Genomic DNA, 17,885 nt, shown 5'->3' with positions numbered 1-17,885 from the left:
AAGAACAGCAACAAATTCTTACTTCTAAATTCAGACAAAACTGAGGTTGTTGTAATTGGCCCTAAACATCTCAGAGAAACACTGTCTGACCAGATAGTCACCTTGGATGGTATTGGTTTGGCCTCCAGCTCCAGTGTGAGGAACCTTGGAGTTATGTCTGGCAAGGACACATCATTTGACCGACATATACAACTATCTCTAGGACAATGTAAAGTGCTTTGATATAATGCATTTTATGATTTGGTGCTATACAAATAAAATTGAATTGAATTGTTGCTGACATACTGTAATGTTTAATAATTAATCTCTAATTACCAATTTCTAATTATTATCCCTTACAATACCTATTACTACAAAAGTAATGGCTTAATATTCATACATTACAAAGTAATGGATGACTGTTAACAATGTTGACTACTCACATCATCAGATTTGTCTCAAAACTGACAGAAGAAATATTATTTGTTTTACAAACCGTCCTGATGCTGCGGCTGAATATATCCTAGCTCAGCAGCATTGACAATTATTAATGAACATAGTGTGCATAAACCTTGTCTTTTTGCTTGTTCACATACAGCCATTGGCTTCTTGATAGAGACGGGGACCCTGCTCCACTTCCCCGACACCAGCCACGGCCTGTGCACTCTCTATTTCCTGTGTCCAGTGTGGCTGTCTGAGTGTCTGGAGAGGATTGTACACCTCAAGTCCTCTCGCTCTGTGGCCAGGAATGGAGTGATCCAAGCTGAACACCTCAGGGTGAGACTCAAAGAAACTTAAAAATAGAAAACTTTTATAAAAGCAACAAGAATATCATGAGGTAGATTTGTCAGTCGTTATTGTGTTAACGATTCCTTTCTTCCTCTTATACTATACTAAAATCTGTTGTGCAGATGCTGATGGTAGGAACCGGCTTCACCCAGCAGACAGAGGAACAGTATTTCCAGTTTTTAGCCAAGTTTGAGATTGCTCTGCCTGTAGCCAACAACAGGTATTGTCCCCTAACGAAATGATACCAAGTTTATACAAATGATGTTTTCCCCCTGCATTTTGACCTTTTCTGCCTTCTCACAAAATATAATGGAATATATCCCAGGGACTACAAATGGAAATTAGCAAGCTTACATTTTTCTTAGTTTGAGATTAACGTATTATTCTATTTTCACCATTTCTAAATTACTCAAGCATCTTATTGCAAATCTGGCACTGGCATCAAGCAGAGAGCATACACAAGTTTCTGTAAATATGTATTTGTTTTCATTTTACTTCTCTTTCTGTAGCTATCTGCTGCCACACCTTCTTCCCCCCAAGCCAGGCATGGACATCCACGGGTTCCGCCAGCAGGTCAACAACACCATACAGCGCCTCTTCAAGATGAGCTTTGTTCCAGCAGGATTTTGGGAGCGCTTCATTGCCAGGATGCTCATCAGCCTCACAGAGCTGGACCTGCAGGTACTGAAACCATCAGATTCTCATCATTCACCATCAGCTGTTTTCATTCATGGCCTGAACTGTTTTGTTTGCAGTCATTTGAGCCTAAAAGAAACGCCAGGGCCCAGCGCAGTAGGAATTCTGTGATCTACAGCTTTGCTGGAACCCAGCAAAGGAACCGCTGCAGCACATTCAGAGTGCGGCGCAGCCAGACCATCTACTGGAAGGAGGGGCTGCTGGTCACTTTTGACGGAGGATATCTCAGGTTAGGATAAAGTTCGGGCTACAATGATGTGTGTGGTAATTAAAGGAGCCAGCTCTTGGTCAGGATGAGCAAAGTTAAGTCAAAGTAATATTTGCACCAAACACCATAGTATGGTGTTTGAATAGTTTAAGAAAGCCAATCCCTTATTTTAAGCTACAGTATTTTGATTTGATGATAAAAGTTTCACTTATTCAGTGTTTGCCTCACAGAAAGTTGAAATACCTTTATTGCAAAGAGAGGAGATTATTATCCTGTAATGTCCATCTCCTACATCTGTTACAATCTTACCAAGTTAAATTATTGTTAACACTGATGGGGAGTTATATTTAGTGTTAAGAAAATCAAAAGCCAATTTAACTGCTCAGAGAAAAGAGAACATTAATGTAAAGAGTTTCCTGCAGCTGTTAACAGGCTGAGCTGAGACATGGTCAAAGCAGATTGAGCTTCCAGGGAATTGAGGTGGTGACGTGTGTTTGTGTCTCTGCAGTGTGGAGTCTTCAGACGTCAACTGGAAGAGGAAGAAGAGTGGGGGCATAAAGATCATCTGCCAGTCAGAGATGAGGGATTTCTCTGCCATGGCCTTCATCACAGACCATGTCAACTCTCTGATCGAGCAGTGGTTCCCAGGTCAGTGCACTGATCTCTGTTTATGTGGACATAGTAACCCAGCTGCTGGCAGCTCAAGGTCCGCTCTCATTATTGTCTTGTTCATACAACGACGTGTAAGAGCTATTTTAGGTTTAAAAAAGAATAAATAGAAAACAGTGTGTAAAATTGCAAGAAAATCTCTAAAATTCTGAGATGTAAGTTGAACTGGTGATTCATGTTTTTATTTGATAAAAGATGTGTCTTTTAACTTGTCTGGTTGCACATTTATTACTATTAATTCAGAGTATGAGCCTTACAATACTTGTTTCTATCTATATACATTTTCACTCAGTGTCAGGTTGACGAGTAGACAGTTGAGAGCAACATAAGCATTCATATACACTTTTGGCTCTGTCAACTATGAGGTGAAGGCCAATATTTACTCCTTGGTTTGTCCCAGTAAATATGTGTTTTAATTAAATGTGACAAGATCCAAATAGACTTGATCTCGGTTGCGCTATTTGATCAGCAGCACTGGTTACCTTTGTTGAAGACCATTAGAATCCATTTCCTTACACATCCCGACCTTATTGTGATTAACTTCCATAATTCATCCCACCCTCCCCCAATTCTCAGAGAGTTTTTTTTATCCTGATATTGGGACACTGATGTACAATATAGATACATAGAAAATGTCTTAATCTCTTATCAGAGTCAATAAAACTGTACCGACTAGCTATGAGCTGCAGTCAGCATCAAATACATATTTTTATGTAAGTTTAAACACCACTATGATTTTTTAAAATATTACTATAATAGCTTTTGATATTTCTCTGTCATCATATTGACATTATTCCTCTTGTGCTAGCTTTAAGTTCTATATTCTCTTGTAGCCACTCAGCAGTGAGCTGATATTTTTCTCACAGAGTTTTAGAGTAATAATGTGGGAATTGTCAGCCTGAGTATCCTGTCCAGAGCCTCTGCAAATTAAGTGGAAGAGAACGAGGGATATTTTTAACACGGCCCATATCAGCATCACCACATCCAGCTCTGTGGTGTAGCAACAAGCACAAAGGAAACTCATGAAGAATGTCACCGCTTTTAAAGGCCTCTGGGGAGAAATGTCTGTGTTTATATAATCTGGAAAAATACAGTTTAAAAGACCAGCCTGTATTTTTGTGACAAAATTAATTCTGTGCATCCCCCATTTCAATATTTGCTTAAGAATTATTTTTTTCACTGTTTTTCACTTTGAAAGGATCCATTTATTTCTACCTTTGTCTGAAGAATGACTCTGTGTCTCACAGATAGCTCCATATTGCATAAGATTTATTTTGTAATTATATTTGGATATCTGCTGATCGCAACATTTGGTGCGATTCCAAAGAGAGGAAATGATGTAATATACATTTTTTAATCAACTCATTATCAATATGTCAAGTTTCCCCATATTTACTCTGCAAAGATACTATGTGCTTCAGATTCAGAATCTCAAGTTTTATATAAATCAGCAAAAAAGGTTTATACAGTAATATGATCTTAAAGTGAATTGCTTTAAATATATGTAACTATCTATCACTGAATGGTTGTGTCTGTGGCTCAGTGATGGGCGATGTGCTCAATGAAGCATTGAAATATTTATCACTTACAGGGCGTCAATGTTTCTGGAAAAATGTGCTACTGCTGTGACTTAACTTTCAAATTATTCAACTGAAAAAACTAATTCTCAGAATCTAATGTCTGCCAGTGAGCTCAACCATTACCTGCATCATTCATCAAAAATATTGATATAAAACCAGACCCTGCTCATTTTAGGCAATTCTTAAATGGCAGTTTAGTGTGAAAAGGCACAGAGAAATGAAAGAGTCAGGAAGACCTCAGTGAGTTGTTGAAGAATGAAGAGCAGATGAATAGCACCTCTAACTTCTCAGCCAGATATCCTGCTCCTGTCACTGTGTCCTGCTGTTTGCAGACTCCTGCCATGTGCAGCTTAAAAACTGCTCAGAGAACGATAGAAAAAGGTCAGTTACTTAGCTGCCTGCCACCTACCTGGATATGAAACAGAGTCCCCACTTGGGAAGAAGGTTAGAGGTATTTTTAGTACACAATTTGCACTTTTTTAGATTTCATGTCAACACATATTATATTGCAAGTCTAACATAGGTCTCAGTGTCACATAAAAGTGAAATGAAGACACACTCTGTTCGTCAGTCTGACATAGGGAAGCAACACGGCACTAATGTCATTTTGAACGGTTTGTACTATCTATCCCTCAATTATCGGTACAAGTCATCGCAACAGATCATGTGGGCAACAAAGACACTGCAAAACTAGAAATGTAATTTTGTCTGTGCTGTGTTTGTCATTATATATTGAAAAAGCCACTAAATTGTAATTAGAGTTGTGATCCATTAGTAATCTTGAGACTGGTTCAGTCTATCATGGAACAAATCCAAATCATGTGTCATGTCTTTGTTGTGACTTGTAGCTTTGACAGCCAGTGAGAGCGACGGGACCCTCCTCATAGAGCAGTACGCCCCCTGCCCTCTCTGTGCCTCACTGGGCCAACAGAAGCAGGCCAAGCTCCCACCCAGCCGGCCCGGCAAAGCCAGAGAGAGACCAGATCGTGGAGGGGATGATGGAGGAGGAGGAGGAGGAAGCCAATCAGGGGTTCATTACTTCAACATGGAGGACTGTGTGCTGGCTGCAGTGGAGAAGGAGCACATCATCTGTCCTCAGCATCCTGATCAGCCAGTCCCGCTGCAGGAGCTGGTCCCAGAACTTTTCATGACCGACTTCCCTGCACGGTAACCTCTCAATCTTTAATGGACGCTTTTGTTTTTGTTTTCAGGACCGCATACTCTGAAGATAATTGGTGTTCAGTACGACTTCATTCTAGTAGTTTGACCATCATTCCTATCAGTTATGAAAACACTGTTGACCCTAAGATAACACCTGACCATTGCTGGATCCACCCATCCAAAGATCTCTCTTTAAAAATGTACTCCAACAAAAAATCAGTTCACTGGTCGTTAGTGAGATCTCATTCTTCTTCTCATTTTGTATGTCTGCTTATTATTTTGGCAACCGATTTGATCCTACAGGACATGAGGATACCATTTTTGCACAAATCTGTGGAGAAATGTTGTGTCAGTCCTTAAAGATAATTATTTTCTGCTGCTCTTTGCTGAGTCTTCGATGCTCCTCCTCCTACTTTCTAACACGCCAACAATTTTTTAGTGGAGTCAAAACAGAGGACAAACTTTTCCAGGTCACAGTTGTGCTGTTTTCTTCCTTTTATTATTCTTGTGTCATTTCTTAAATTTTTATTCAGTATTTGGGTAAAAAAACTTGCATTCATAGTACTATTTATATATATCAGCTCTGCTACAACTACATTTTCACCTCTTATGTTTCAAAGTCTCTGGTTTTATCCAAACAATTGTATTTTGGTTCCAACCAAAGAATGTACTGCCAGACCTCATCAGCTTTTTTTCTTGTTTGTTTATTAGCTTCACACTTCAACACTCAATACACCCGACTTGAGCCAATTCAGAATATATAACCCAACTGGTTTACAATGCAAGTTTGCATATATAGTCTCCAAGATAATCTATGAGATCATGTTTATACACTCTCGTGGCTGGGTCTGGCACCTCTTCAATTAAGACCATTTTCATCCATCCTGGAACTGGTCGGGGCAATCCCCACCGTTTTAAGTAGAGCATGTTTAGTATGATGAGGATGAGGAAGGCTACCGAAGCATTTTCCTGTGACAGATCTTTTAGGTTATTTTTTGTAAAAGAAGAACAAAAACTGCTGGGCACTGTAGTGTGTTTGAATTTTTCTGCCACTATGTGCTGCGTTGCACATTAAGTTGCGCTAATTGGCTGGTGGTCTGTTAAGCTGCCGTTGACAACATCCCCTGGAAATCCAAAATTAACTGAGAGGATCCAGATGACCTTGTGGTGTGATGGTAGGCCCCTTATTTTCAGTGTAGTCTATCTAATTATACTGTACACAATGTCCTAGATGTACCATTCAGGTTAACACACATACTGTGGTGTGTACTTTAACTGTGATCGCTTCAGGGCTTCAAGGCTCCAACTTATGGAAGGGAAATGTGTACCTACCACCATGTTCATCTAGTCTAAATGGTGTTGTTAGATGTACACATACATATTTTTTATATTATATATTGGTTAACTGTGTGTCAGTAAATTACATAAATCTTACATACAGTAACTGTGTGAACCATTGGGGGGGTCCAGATACTCTTGTGAAACAGTCATTTACTGAGGAAAGAATTGGAAAGGCTTGCATACAGTTTATTGTTTCCCTTGAATGGCAGATGTGACAGTCCGTGTGGGGACGACTGTCTCACTGGATCTCAGAGCTTTGACAGACGTGTTGGTGCTTCTACCAGACACATTCCACAGGAGCTGGAGGATTCACACTGTATATAATATGTAACCTCTCCACACTATCTCTTTCTGTCTCACACATGCACTCACACACACCGACACACACACTAAACGTGACAGCCAGCAGCTCTCCAGGGCTTTTGCTGTATAATGAGTTTCGGCTGATTTGTTGCCAGTTACAACATCTGTTGATGTATTGTCAGGGCTCAAGGGTAACCAGCACTCCTTCAGCTATTGGAGTAAACATTGTCTCTGCCTCTGTGTCCTACACACACATACACACACGTACACACATACACAAAGTAGCACTCTGAAACACTGTATGTGGGGTTAGGGGTGGGGGTTGTTGGCTGGGCGGTCAGTTGCGCAAGCACATCTCTCTCTGTTGCAGCAAACATTTCCATGGGCCTGTGCTATTTTAGAGTTAAACAGCTCCTCCAAATATTTGCATAAGTGCAATTGCAAATGTGTTGCACTTATGCATCAAGTGTTTTTTCACTATCTTGTGCCGTCTCAGTAATGTGCTCCGTCACAGGTCTTTGCAACAAACTGACACTTTGGAACATCTTACTTTTTATTGGTTCCAACAGCTCCACGGTGTAAACAGATTCTCTTAGTTTACAACTTGTTCATTATATGCTCACTCAACTTACCGTTGGAACATTGTCTCTGTCAGATTTTGCTTGTGAAAGCTGCTGTGGCATTGCAGAGTGTTAACTTTGTGAGAGAGCATTTGTCCTTGTAACTCATCCAGTGTAGCTCCATGTTTCCAGCTGTGATGCACTGAGACGGATCTTCTTCATCACCTAGAGAATGTCCTCACAAACTAGACGCACAAAATGATTTGTTCATTAATTTCTTCTGCAAAGCACAACATTCTGGGTTTTTTCTTCTCTTGTCAAACTTTTGGTGCACATTGATAGTTTTAGGAGACTTCTGTTAAATAGGTCAAATAATTAATTTAGGCCTTTTGCTGTGTTTACCTAACCAATCATCTTAGTTGGGCACTTACTTCTTGGTAGAGAATCATTTTAAATTTATAGACTGTAAGTGTGACAGATGAAAATCTGAATTGACTTTCTAATCCTTTCCAGCTTCATGTAAATCAACAATTCTTGACCCTGAGTCTTCAGAGGTCTTGTTGTCGGGTTGTTCATAATTGTAACTTCATGTATATTTTAAGACAAGTCTAATTCCACTTTCTTTTTCTTGTTACCCCATCTCTGATATTTCCTCACTGTGGGTGAGAGAGCAAAAAGTGACCAAAATGTCAGTACTTCAGGTGTGGGACTTTAGAAATTAAGAGTTTTGTGTGTGTGTGTGTGTGTGTGTGTGTGTGTGTGTGTCTTAGGCTGTTTCTGGAGAAGGCCCGGCTGGAGTACTCTGAGGAGGAGAGCAACATCCTCGGCCAGGGTGGCAGTGGCGCTATCATCTACCGAGCCCGATATTGTGACCAGCCAGTGGCCATCAAACGCTTCCACTTCAAGAAGTGTCGACAGCAGACCATCAGCAGCGACACAGGTACAAAGGCATGTTCTTCTCTTCTAATATTTTAGAAGCTGCTGATGGACAGTGCGTGCTGTCAATACCTGATGCAAAGAAGACTTTGACTTATTAAGATGAAGAAACTCCAGAAGAAAAGTCAGTATAACACACCTCATACTACTGCCTGTAAGGATTTGCGTAACTAGTTGCGTTATTGAGGACAGCAGTTCTATTAGGTGTTAGTACTGTTCACTGCTACAGCCTCAGTTCAGATCTGATGCAGCCTTTTGGATTGGAGGGAAAACAGATGGCTCAGTAGAGAAATGTAAATATCTTGCTGTTAGAATTTGCATGTGAGAGATCCATCTGGCTTCAGATGTATTCTGTGTTTATCTCTTCAAGTTGTTTGTATCCATTTTTATAACTGTTTAAATCCTTTTTACTATGTTAGACACCATGGTGAAACACCTGCAGTCTGCAGATGTCTGCCGGAGCTTCTCTGAATTTCGCCAGGAGGCCAGTATGTTGCACTCCCTTCAGCATCCCTGCATCGTTTCCTTGGTGGGCATCAGCATCCATCCGCTCTGCTTTGCCCTGCAGTTAGCTCCTCTGGGCAGCCTCAACACTGTGCTGAAGGAGAAGCACAAAGGAAATGGTACCTGCAGGGATATTCATCATGTGGTTTCCCTCTTGATGTTTTCCTGTTTCTTTGCCAGTGGAACATTTGTTTTTTTATTTGTAGGCTCCAAGTACATGCCCCTTGGTCACATGCTAACCTTCAGAGTGGCGTATCAGATTGCAGCAGGACTGGCGTACCTTCACAAGAAGAGCATCATCTTCTGTGACCTTAAATCTGACAACATCCTGGTTTGGTCTCTGCAGGTCTGTGTGCGAATTAGAAAAACATTTTTATTTCATTTTATGTACAATGTTTGGATATACAGTAAAGTCCGGAAACTATTTGATTTGCTCTCTGTGTTTTAACGTCATCAAGAAGGAGACATTTGAAATCTGAAAGTGAATCCTATGAACAAGGAGGATTTATTTAAAGTCTCACATAGACTTTGTGTCTATCAATTTAGGTTTTAATTCATTCCTGTGTCCTCCTCCAGGTGCAGGATCCTATCAACATTAAACTCTCTGACTATGGTATTTCTCGACAATCCTTCCATGAGGGGGCTCTGGGTGTTGAGGGGACTCCAGGGTACCAGGCTCCTGAGATCCGACCAGGCATTGTGTATGACGAGAAGGTACTGACCCTAACTCATGTTATTTGACAGGTGCTACATTTTAATCAATGTTATGTCTTTGAGTTGCCTGTAAATCAATCAAGTTTCAACAAATGGCACACACTTATCGGCCCCCTAAATATGCCTGAGTTTTTATGTAAATGTGACGCCCATTGGCCGGAGGCATTATGTTTTTGGGTTGCCGTCCGTCCATCCCATTCTCCTGAACACGATATCTCAGGAACGTCTTCAGGAAATGTCTTCAAATTTGGTCCAAATATTGAATTGGACTCAAACACTAACAGTTTTTTGTGGTAAAGGTCACGGTGACCTCACAAAGAACAATTTTTGTGGTTATTCCTATTTCACCAAAATCTACCAATACATTTTTGAGGAAACAATGAAAAAGGTGAAAAACGCTCTCTCACAGAGACTTAACACAAAAGAACTCTGGACCTAATTTTAACTCTATGTACAATTTATATTGGCTGATCAACTGACCAACACTCTGATTACTGCAAGTGTATACTGTAAAACGAGGAGCTGCATAGATCAAGACATTTGGACAGTCACCGCTCTCTTCATGAGACACAAAACAGATGTCCTTATATGGAGAAATGGAGGTGTGGCAGTATGCTAATTGCAAAGAGCGACACATACTGGTCAATTCACAAACATACACAAGGTGGTGAGAACAAAATTAGCTGGTGTGCTCCTCATGAATCCGGCCGCGATTTTGCACTCGCACTTATTTTAGGCCTGAGATCATTTCTGCATATGTTAGTGAATTAGGCCCAATGATTGTTATTCTGATGATTTGATGCATTCAACTGAAACTGACAAGGAATCAAGGAAAGTTGGCTTGGCAACATGTCTATATACGTCCAGGAGAGCATTTTTGAGTTTTTCCTCTTCTTTTGCTGTGCAAATCATTTTCTCATCATCCACAGAACTTTTTCCCCTGGACTAGCTTTGTTGTACAAGTTGTACTTTTCCTATGCAAACCTCCTGTTCAGAGTATGCCCAATGCTTGATTTTGTCATATCGATCTTTATCCTCTTTTCTTCATGTCTTATATCTTCAGTTTGAAAAATGTTTTAAATTTAAAATCATAATTATTATCTTCACTTTCATGGTCACCTACTTACTCCTCATACTGAGAGAAGAAGCCACCACAATCTGAATGTAAACTCTCAGTCAACCCTGAGTGAGCTCAGGAGCTGATGTTGAGACAACACAGAGCAACTTTTATCAGCCAAGTGTCCACTTACTTTTGAACCCATGGCACTTGGGCACTTTGCTAGTGACAGTGTTGATAATGTCCCCGTTCTCCATGAGACATTATATTTATATTATGTCCATGCCTCACATGGTCTGCATTCCAAACTGAAGATGGGAGGATTAACTCAAAATAAACTCCACTGGGGTTTATTCCAAAGGGCTCGTCATGGTCAACACAGCCTCCATCCTGCCACTCGCTCTGTGTGACCTTTTTCCTCCGTCACATGTGGAAGTCTTTATAGATACACTTGATCCTAGCATGGGGCACATGCAGAATTAATAACAGAGAGTGATCTTTGAAATGGTAAAATTAGGTTGACCCACTCACTGCAGTGTATGCACAGCATGTAGGAGTCTTACAGTGCAGCAGGAATCTGTCTGGACTGTGATTATGAGGATGTGCAGTCTCATGTTTGTGCGGAAGGTGTTAGGATTGAAACAGCTACAGTGTGTATGGTACTTATCAAGCCAGAGGATTTACAGTTAGTGGGCTGATTGTTTTGACTGGCTGCTTCCTCTCTGCAGCATGTTGCCTTACTGTCTGATTAGTGCCACATGTCTGCTTTAATGGCAAAGGAAGAAGAAAAACCATAGACCCATGCAGGTTTTATGATGGCTGCTGTACCTTTACAGTCTTATTATCCCGAACCTTTTTTTCATATGACACTGCAGCCAGTGCTCTCAGCTGCCAAAAGTTTTCCTCCAAAAATCTAACCGTTGATCTGGAAGAGGAAATATCTAAGCAAAGAAAAAATATATATATGATGCTAGCTTTTAGTTTTATTTTGAGTTCTCTACGAACACATTCTAAAAAAACATTGGTACTGTCATTCTGCCACACTGTGCTGAGGTTCAGTATTTGGTAATAGTATATATAATTAACTATGACAAGAGTCCCAAAAGTCTTTAAATGTCTAGTTTTGTCTTAACGTTTTCTTACATAACTTTAATAATGAATGAATTAAATGAACCAAATTGATTTGTACTTTCCTGTCATTTGACCAAGTACATTTTTTATAACTGATTTTGGCAGAATCAAATGTAACAAACACAGAGCACGGGTATTGTTGAGTATCTGTGTGACATGGCTGACCCCGACTGCCTTGAGCTTCTCCTCTCCCCAGGGTAGTTAGCTTTACTGGGGTATACAGTTTCACTGCTGCCTGCCTCTGGAGAGAAGGCTTTCAAAGAGCAGACAAACATAAGCCTCCTCTTCTCTTCATCAGCCCTTCACCCTCTCACTGAGTCGGCTGACCTCAGCCAGTCCAACACCTCTCTCCTCTCCTGAGCGTTAATTTCACTTTTTGATGAGGTTTGACTATTTTAATGAGATGCTGACAAGGCTGAAGAGAGAATAATGATGGAGCAAGCAGGAACGACTTGAAGAGCATAAAAGGAAAGTAAATGACAAGCAGCTTTATGGCTGGTAACTTGCCAACCAGCTGTGACTGCCGGGTGAAGAAATGAAAGTATTTGTACGTTGATCTCTATCTGGACAATGTACAAGTTAAAAATCATCACAAAATCATCACAATATGAATTGTTTATCACAGTTAATGAGCCATTCACAGTTTCACTGTACCGGCCGTGTGTACTTAGACTTGCATGGCTTAATCTTTGAGACAAGCATATGCTACTGGCAGGATCAACCAGGTAGCCCTCTCTGCGCTGAGACCACTGTGGTAGCCTTAGGGTCGAGAAATAATTGAAAAGGATATTTACCAACATTTAACAACCATTTTGAGAACAAGGTGAACACATTTAATTCAGCCAGGGCTCCATTCATCACACCTGGTTTAACAAATTAAGATGGACATATGTCATCCAGCTTAAACAATCCTCATACTTATCATCCAGTTACCCTGGGTCTTAAAATGCATCAGAGACTTTTAGTGTTGATCGAAGTAATCCCAATATCTGAGTAAAAGTTTTCACTTATTGTTATAAAAAAACCAATGATAGTCAAAGCACCATGATTGGCCAATGTTTGGCCCTATGGCTCGGTGACATAACAGGGTTTCTGATCCAAGTTCATATTTATACCATCCTCACATGCAAGAACTCCTCTTTTCTGTTCTGGCCATGAGTAGATGGCTCAATAGCAGTGTTAATTTTGGCAGCTATTTTTGATTTAGTCTTAGTCTTAGTCTTTTGACGAAAATGCATATTAGTTTTAGTCTAGTTTTAGTCATTTTTATCCTTCTTAGTTTTAGTCTAGTTTTAGTCGACGAAAACAAATTACATTTTAGTCTAGTTTTAGTCGACGAAAACGAATTACATTTTAGTCTAGTTTTAGTCGACGAAAACAAATTACATTTTAGTCTAGTTTTAGTCACATTTAATAGCCACATTAAACTCCTTATCTTCCCTTCTCATGTCCAGGGAGTTGCTGTGTTGTGTCTACAAGTGCATACTAGTCTAGCTTGCAGTACTTAGGTTGTCCATTAGATGTCCCTCCTATAGGTCTTTAGCAGGGGTCGGCAACCTTTACTATCAAAAGAGCCATTTTGCCCCCTCCTCCCCCAAATAAAATTTGTCTGGAGCCGCAAAACATATTTGATAACAAAGCTGATAAAATTTTATATAAAGTTATACTATACTAATATGTAGATTATTGCATTTATGAAATTATAGAACAACAATAAAGAAAACTGTTGACATTTTATTTATTTTTACCTGTTACAACAAAGGGAAACACCAAATGCTTATGAAGAGGAGAAGAAAATACACAGGCAAGTGTAGGCCTAATTTGAAATAAATTAAACGCAGAACTATGTAGGGTTATTTGAGTCATCCCCATATTTGTGGGAAATGTATGAAATAAGAAGTACCCTATTTTTAAATAAATAAAAACATATAGCTGCAGCCTATATATTTTAGTTGGCGAAATGTGAAAACAAAAAGTGAAAGCAGATCAGACCGGAGGAGGAAACTGAAGCTCGGTAGAAACCAGCTGCAGCCTCTGCTCTGATCCAGAAGCTGCGGCGCTGATCTCAGAGCAGCTGAGACCAGAGAAACTCTGTGTTTTCACTGTTTCCATAGTTAAGAAGCAGGTGAGTCAGTGACCGGCCTGTTCCATGTGAACGAGCTCTGATCTCACTGTCTCTCTGAGCGAGTGCGCGGGGGCAGGGGGCGGAGCCGCGGGACCGGAGCGCATCTGGGAGCACACACACACACACGCACACACACACAGACACACACACTCGCCGCTCCGGGTACTTCATGACGGCCTGATACGATTATGTTTTTAAAAATTGTTGTGACTTAGTCAACCGCCAACATTTCCGTTTCGTCTCGTCTCGTTAACGAAAATTAAAATAGATTTCGTCATAGTTTTTATTTTCAAAGATCCATTTCGTTACGTCTTCGTCTCGTCTTAGTCATGGGAAAAGGGGCGTTAACGAATATTTTTCGTTATCGTTTTCGTCAACGAAATTAACACTGCTCAATAGTGTAGCAACACAAGGAAAAGGTCTCAGTGGCTCAGGCTTTAATAATGTTCAAGTAAATAGGAGAGAGGGGAAAGTATGTAGATGCCTTTTCAAATATTAATTATTTGATAAGTTTGTTATTTGTACAGTTTGTTGGGTTAAGTGGTCCATTCATTGTATGATCCGTATCTTTAGGCAGAACTGTGAAGGCCAAGCTCATACTCCTGAAATAATTCAGTGGCACCTCGAGTTAATAAGGCTATATCTATATCAAAGTCTGAAGAAAATATGCAGCTTATGTAGTACAGGAATTTCAGATATATTGTTCAAGGTCTCGTTGTCTTTGCAGCAAGATGATCCGTATCTTTAGGCAGAACTGTGAAGGCTAAGCTCATACTCCTGAAATAATTCAGTGGCACCTCGAGTTAATAAGGCTATATCTATATCAAAGTCTGAAGAAAATATGCAGCTTATGTTGTACAGGAATTTCAGATATATTGTTCAAGGTCTCGTTGTCTTTGCAGCAAGATTTCAAACTGTCTGCAAGATTAATAATGAAAAGAGTTTAGACTAATCAAACTAAGATCAGGAGAACATCCTTTTATGAGTATGTTATTGTTATCAGTAGCCCCTGTGACGCCATACCATACCACACCACAGACCTCAAGTGTATCTGGAGCCACGACCAAGTGATGTCACCTCAAAAGCAGCTATGTGTTTTGGGCATTGCACAACTGTTTACCTCTACAGTTATTCTCTGAATTTCCAGAGAAGCTGTCTCCCGCAGTCACTATCCTTGACCACTCAAGGCAGGAATCCACTGGGGTATTTCAGGCCTCAGATAATAGGTTCTAAGGATGAGATGAATGGGGAAAGTTAATCTTTGCTTTATAAACAAAATTTTTTTATTTGAATCAAGGGCCACTGCAAACAATAGGAAAAAACGAAGAGAGTTTTGTTGCTGTTGTTTATTTGTCAATCAGTGTTTCCATTGTCATGTCTCCACTGACATGTATTCAACTGCTGAATAGTGGAGGCTCAAAGTCGCCCAGTTTCCTGGTACAAGTACAGTATATTGTATTTTAACATCTGTTTTTGTTTCATCTTGGTTTGCTATGATTTGACTATGTAGTGTTGACGTTTGTTTACAAACCCTCTCTTACTGTATCCCTCATATTCATGTTTACTTTTGCTTTGCTCCAATTCCCCCACATGGATTATATCAGTTTCACATCAACATTCTTGACATGTGTTGCATAACCTACCCCAAGCCACACATTAATTTCAACCCAAGGCTGTGTTTCATGGGTGCAAACATTGCATACATATCTGACTGGAGGTTTGAACAACCTCCTGTGATGAACTTCTGTAACCAAACCTTGATATTCCTTCCTTTTTTCTCTCCTCATCATTGCTGTCTGAAGGTGGACATGTTCTCCTATGGCATGGTGTTGTATGAGCTGCTGTCAGGACGAAGGCCGTCATTGGGACAGCACCAGCTTCAGATAGCCAAGAAGCTCTCTAAGGGCATACGGCCAGTGCTGGGCAGTCCAGAGGAGGTTCAGTTCACCTGTCTCCACAGCATGCTGACTGAATGCTGGGACACCAAGCCCGAGAAAGTGAGTGTCCCTGCGATCGAGACTTAGTGCTCTGTTTGGTGAAGCCAGAAACCCATTAAAAGGATGTCATAAACATACCAGAATAATTATCATTCATCAGCACATGGAAGCAGGGCCATCACCTACAGCTTGGTTGTTGATGAGTCATGTTATACAAAGACATTGTGAAACTCCCAGCAGTAAATCCTACCTATTCAGTGGAATATACCAGTATACCAGAGAGGGAATAATTCTGTCTGCAGCCCCTCACAGGTTAACAGAAAATCAATTGTTGCTTATCATTATGAAGTTAATGTATACTGCACAATGTAATTCCTATAGAATAATAACACCACTGGCGTAGATTAGTTCCCTGTAAGGTTTTTTGTTATCGTGCAGTTTCCACTGCCTCCTGTATAAGACTTTCCTGGGAAAATTACATTTAAATTTCCCCCTACAGCTTTCCCCAGGTAACAGAAATTATGCCTTGATCATAGCATTGGTATCCGGAGTTTCTATTCAAATTGGGATTCTAACTGTATGTGTGCGTGTGTGCTTGTGCAGAGGCCGGTGGCTATGCAGTGTGTGAGGCAGATGCAGGAGCCCAGCTTCCCCTGCCTCAGGTTTGTGTTGTCCTGTGACAGCCACCTGCAGCTATTCCTGTCCCAGCTGCAGGGATACAGCGCTGTGTTCTGGAGTGGAGACAAGGGTGACAGGTTTGTCTCAACCCTGCAGTAAATCTGCTAATACCTACTGTTTTTCATTAGATTTTAATCCACGAATAAAAGACTGACTTACATTTTCCCTTCACAGACCTTTCCAGCTTTTCACACATTTCATCTACAATTGAGTGTTAATATTGAAGATTTAATCTGTATATTTGCAGTAGAAAAGACACATGTCAAGTCACAGTGTGGATAATATCTGTACCATATCTTCTCAGATCCATTCTTTACTGCTATGGTTTGAATATTTACTCAAAATGCAGTTTGTGCCTGACCTGAGCACTTTGAAAGTCTGGTCCGTCTTAGAAATGCCATTGAAATGGACACAAATTTAAAAAATGCCTTGATAGATCAGGATTCAGCAGATAGGCCAGCTCTCATACAAGCTGATACTATACTTCTATTAAAAATCTAATTTGCATTATTGAGTCTGATTTTATGCAAATGGATTAAAGCTAATTTATTAAATAATCTGATCAAAAGCAACATCAAGTTTGTTGCAGGTCTTTCTGGTGACCTTGTGATTGATTTAATGGATGCTATATGTGAGCATGACAGTGTTGAAACTCCTAGAATACGTCACACATACACACACACTTATTCAATCCTTCAGTGCTGGCTGCATAGGGATCTGTTCCCTCAGAGCATTAACCCTCAGCTCAGCCAGTCGCTCCAGCTCATTAACTGGGATAAGGATAACTGCACTTTACTTGGACCTCCTCAGAAGGACTCTTCCCCAGGATTCGGGGACTCAAAAAGTGTCTGATGTCCATTGTGAAATTCAGGAACTCTAGGAATATTTAAACTCTTTTCAACATCACAAATGTAGGAGTAGCAAGTAGTAGATATGCACTGACCAATATAGGTTCTTAGGAACACCACACAATACTACTCTCTTTTGAAGCTCTGCAGATTTGTTATGGAGCTTTGACTTGTTGAATTTATGTTCAGATTGTGTATTACGTTTCATCAAATTCCTGTCCTTGCACTGCCACTGTTTGCACTTAAATTTGCTCTGCTCCTGCTCAAACTGTGTGCTTGCACCCTGATTCTTTGTTGTTGACACAGATTTCCTGTACTCCACCTTCAGCCCTTTTCCACACTCGGGCTGCTTTCTGTGCACTCGTGAATTGTCTGCTCTCAGATTTCTCCTGTGTTCTTGGATGTTTTTGTTAAATATTTTTTGTGCAAAATTTCCCCAACCAATAGAATGCCAGGTGTACTGTTGACCGCTGGTCAACCAATGAACTGGGCGGTTTCTCTTTAACCGGGTTCATCCCATAGACTGTATGTAAAGTTCATCCAATCCCTCGCTTTTTTTATTCCAAAAGTTGCAGAGAAAGCAAGGGGAAGTCTATATGATAAAGCTGTGGAGGGCAGGAGTGGATGAAGCCGGTAAAAAAGTAACCGCCCACATGGGACACTCTGAAG

At 40.4% G+C, this 17,885-nt stretch overlaps 1 protein-coding gene across 1 annotated transcript in view; it reads left to right on the top strand.

The window, feature by feature from the left end:
• Nucleotides 1-17,885, top strand: part of lrrk1 (leucine-rich repeat kinase 1) — a 64,162-nt gene that overhangs the window by 34,463 nt on the left and 11,814 nt on the right. Inside the window, exons 20-31 of the mRNA XM_061068502.1 lie at nt 578-756; nt 891-988; nt 1,278-1,449; nt 1,524-1,693; nt 2,181-2,320; nt 4,770-5,088; nt 8,057-8,226; nt 8,642-8,845; nt 8,933-9,072; nt 9,303-9,440; nt 15,556-15,750; nt 16,294-16,445. Coding sequence (XP_060924485.1) covers nt 578-756; nt 891-988; nt 1,278-1,449; nt 1,524-1,693; nt 2,181-2,320; nt 4,770-5,088; nt 8,057-8,226; nt 8,642-8,845; nt 8,933-9,072; nt 9,303-9,440; nt 15,556-15,750; nt 16,294-16,445 — 2,077 coding nt within the window. The remainder of the gene's footprint in view (nt 1-577; nt 757-890; nt 989-1,277; nt 1,450-1,523; nt 1,694-2,180; nt 2,321-4,769; nt 5,089-8,056; nt 8,227-8,641; nt 8,846-8,932; nt 9,073-9,302; nt 9,441-15,555; nt 15,751-16,293; nt 16,446-17,885) is intronic.

This window comes from Limanda limanda, chromosome 3 (assembly GCF_963576545.1).
Source record: "Limanda limanda chromosome 3, fLimLim1.1, whole genome shotgun sequence".
In the NCBI taxonomy this organism is placed as follows: domain Eukaryota; kingdom Metazoa; phylum Chordata; class Actinopteri; order Pleuronectiformes; family Pleuronectidae; genus Limanda; species Limanda limanda.
Note: the sequence above shows the minus strand (reverse complement) of the source record. Positions and strands in the feature narration are given on the sequence as shown.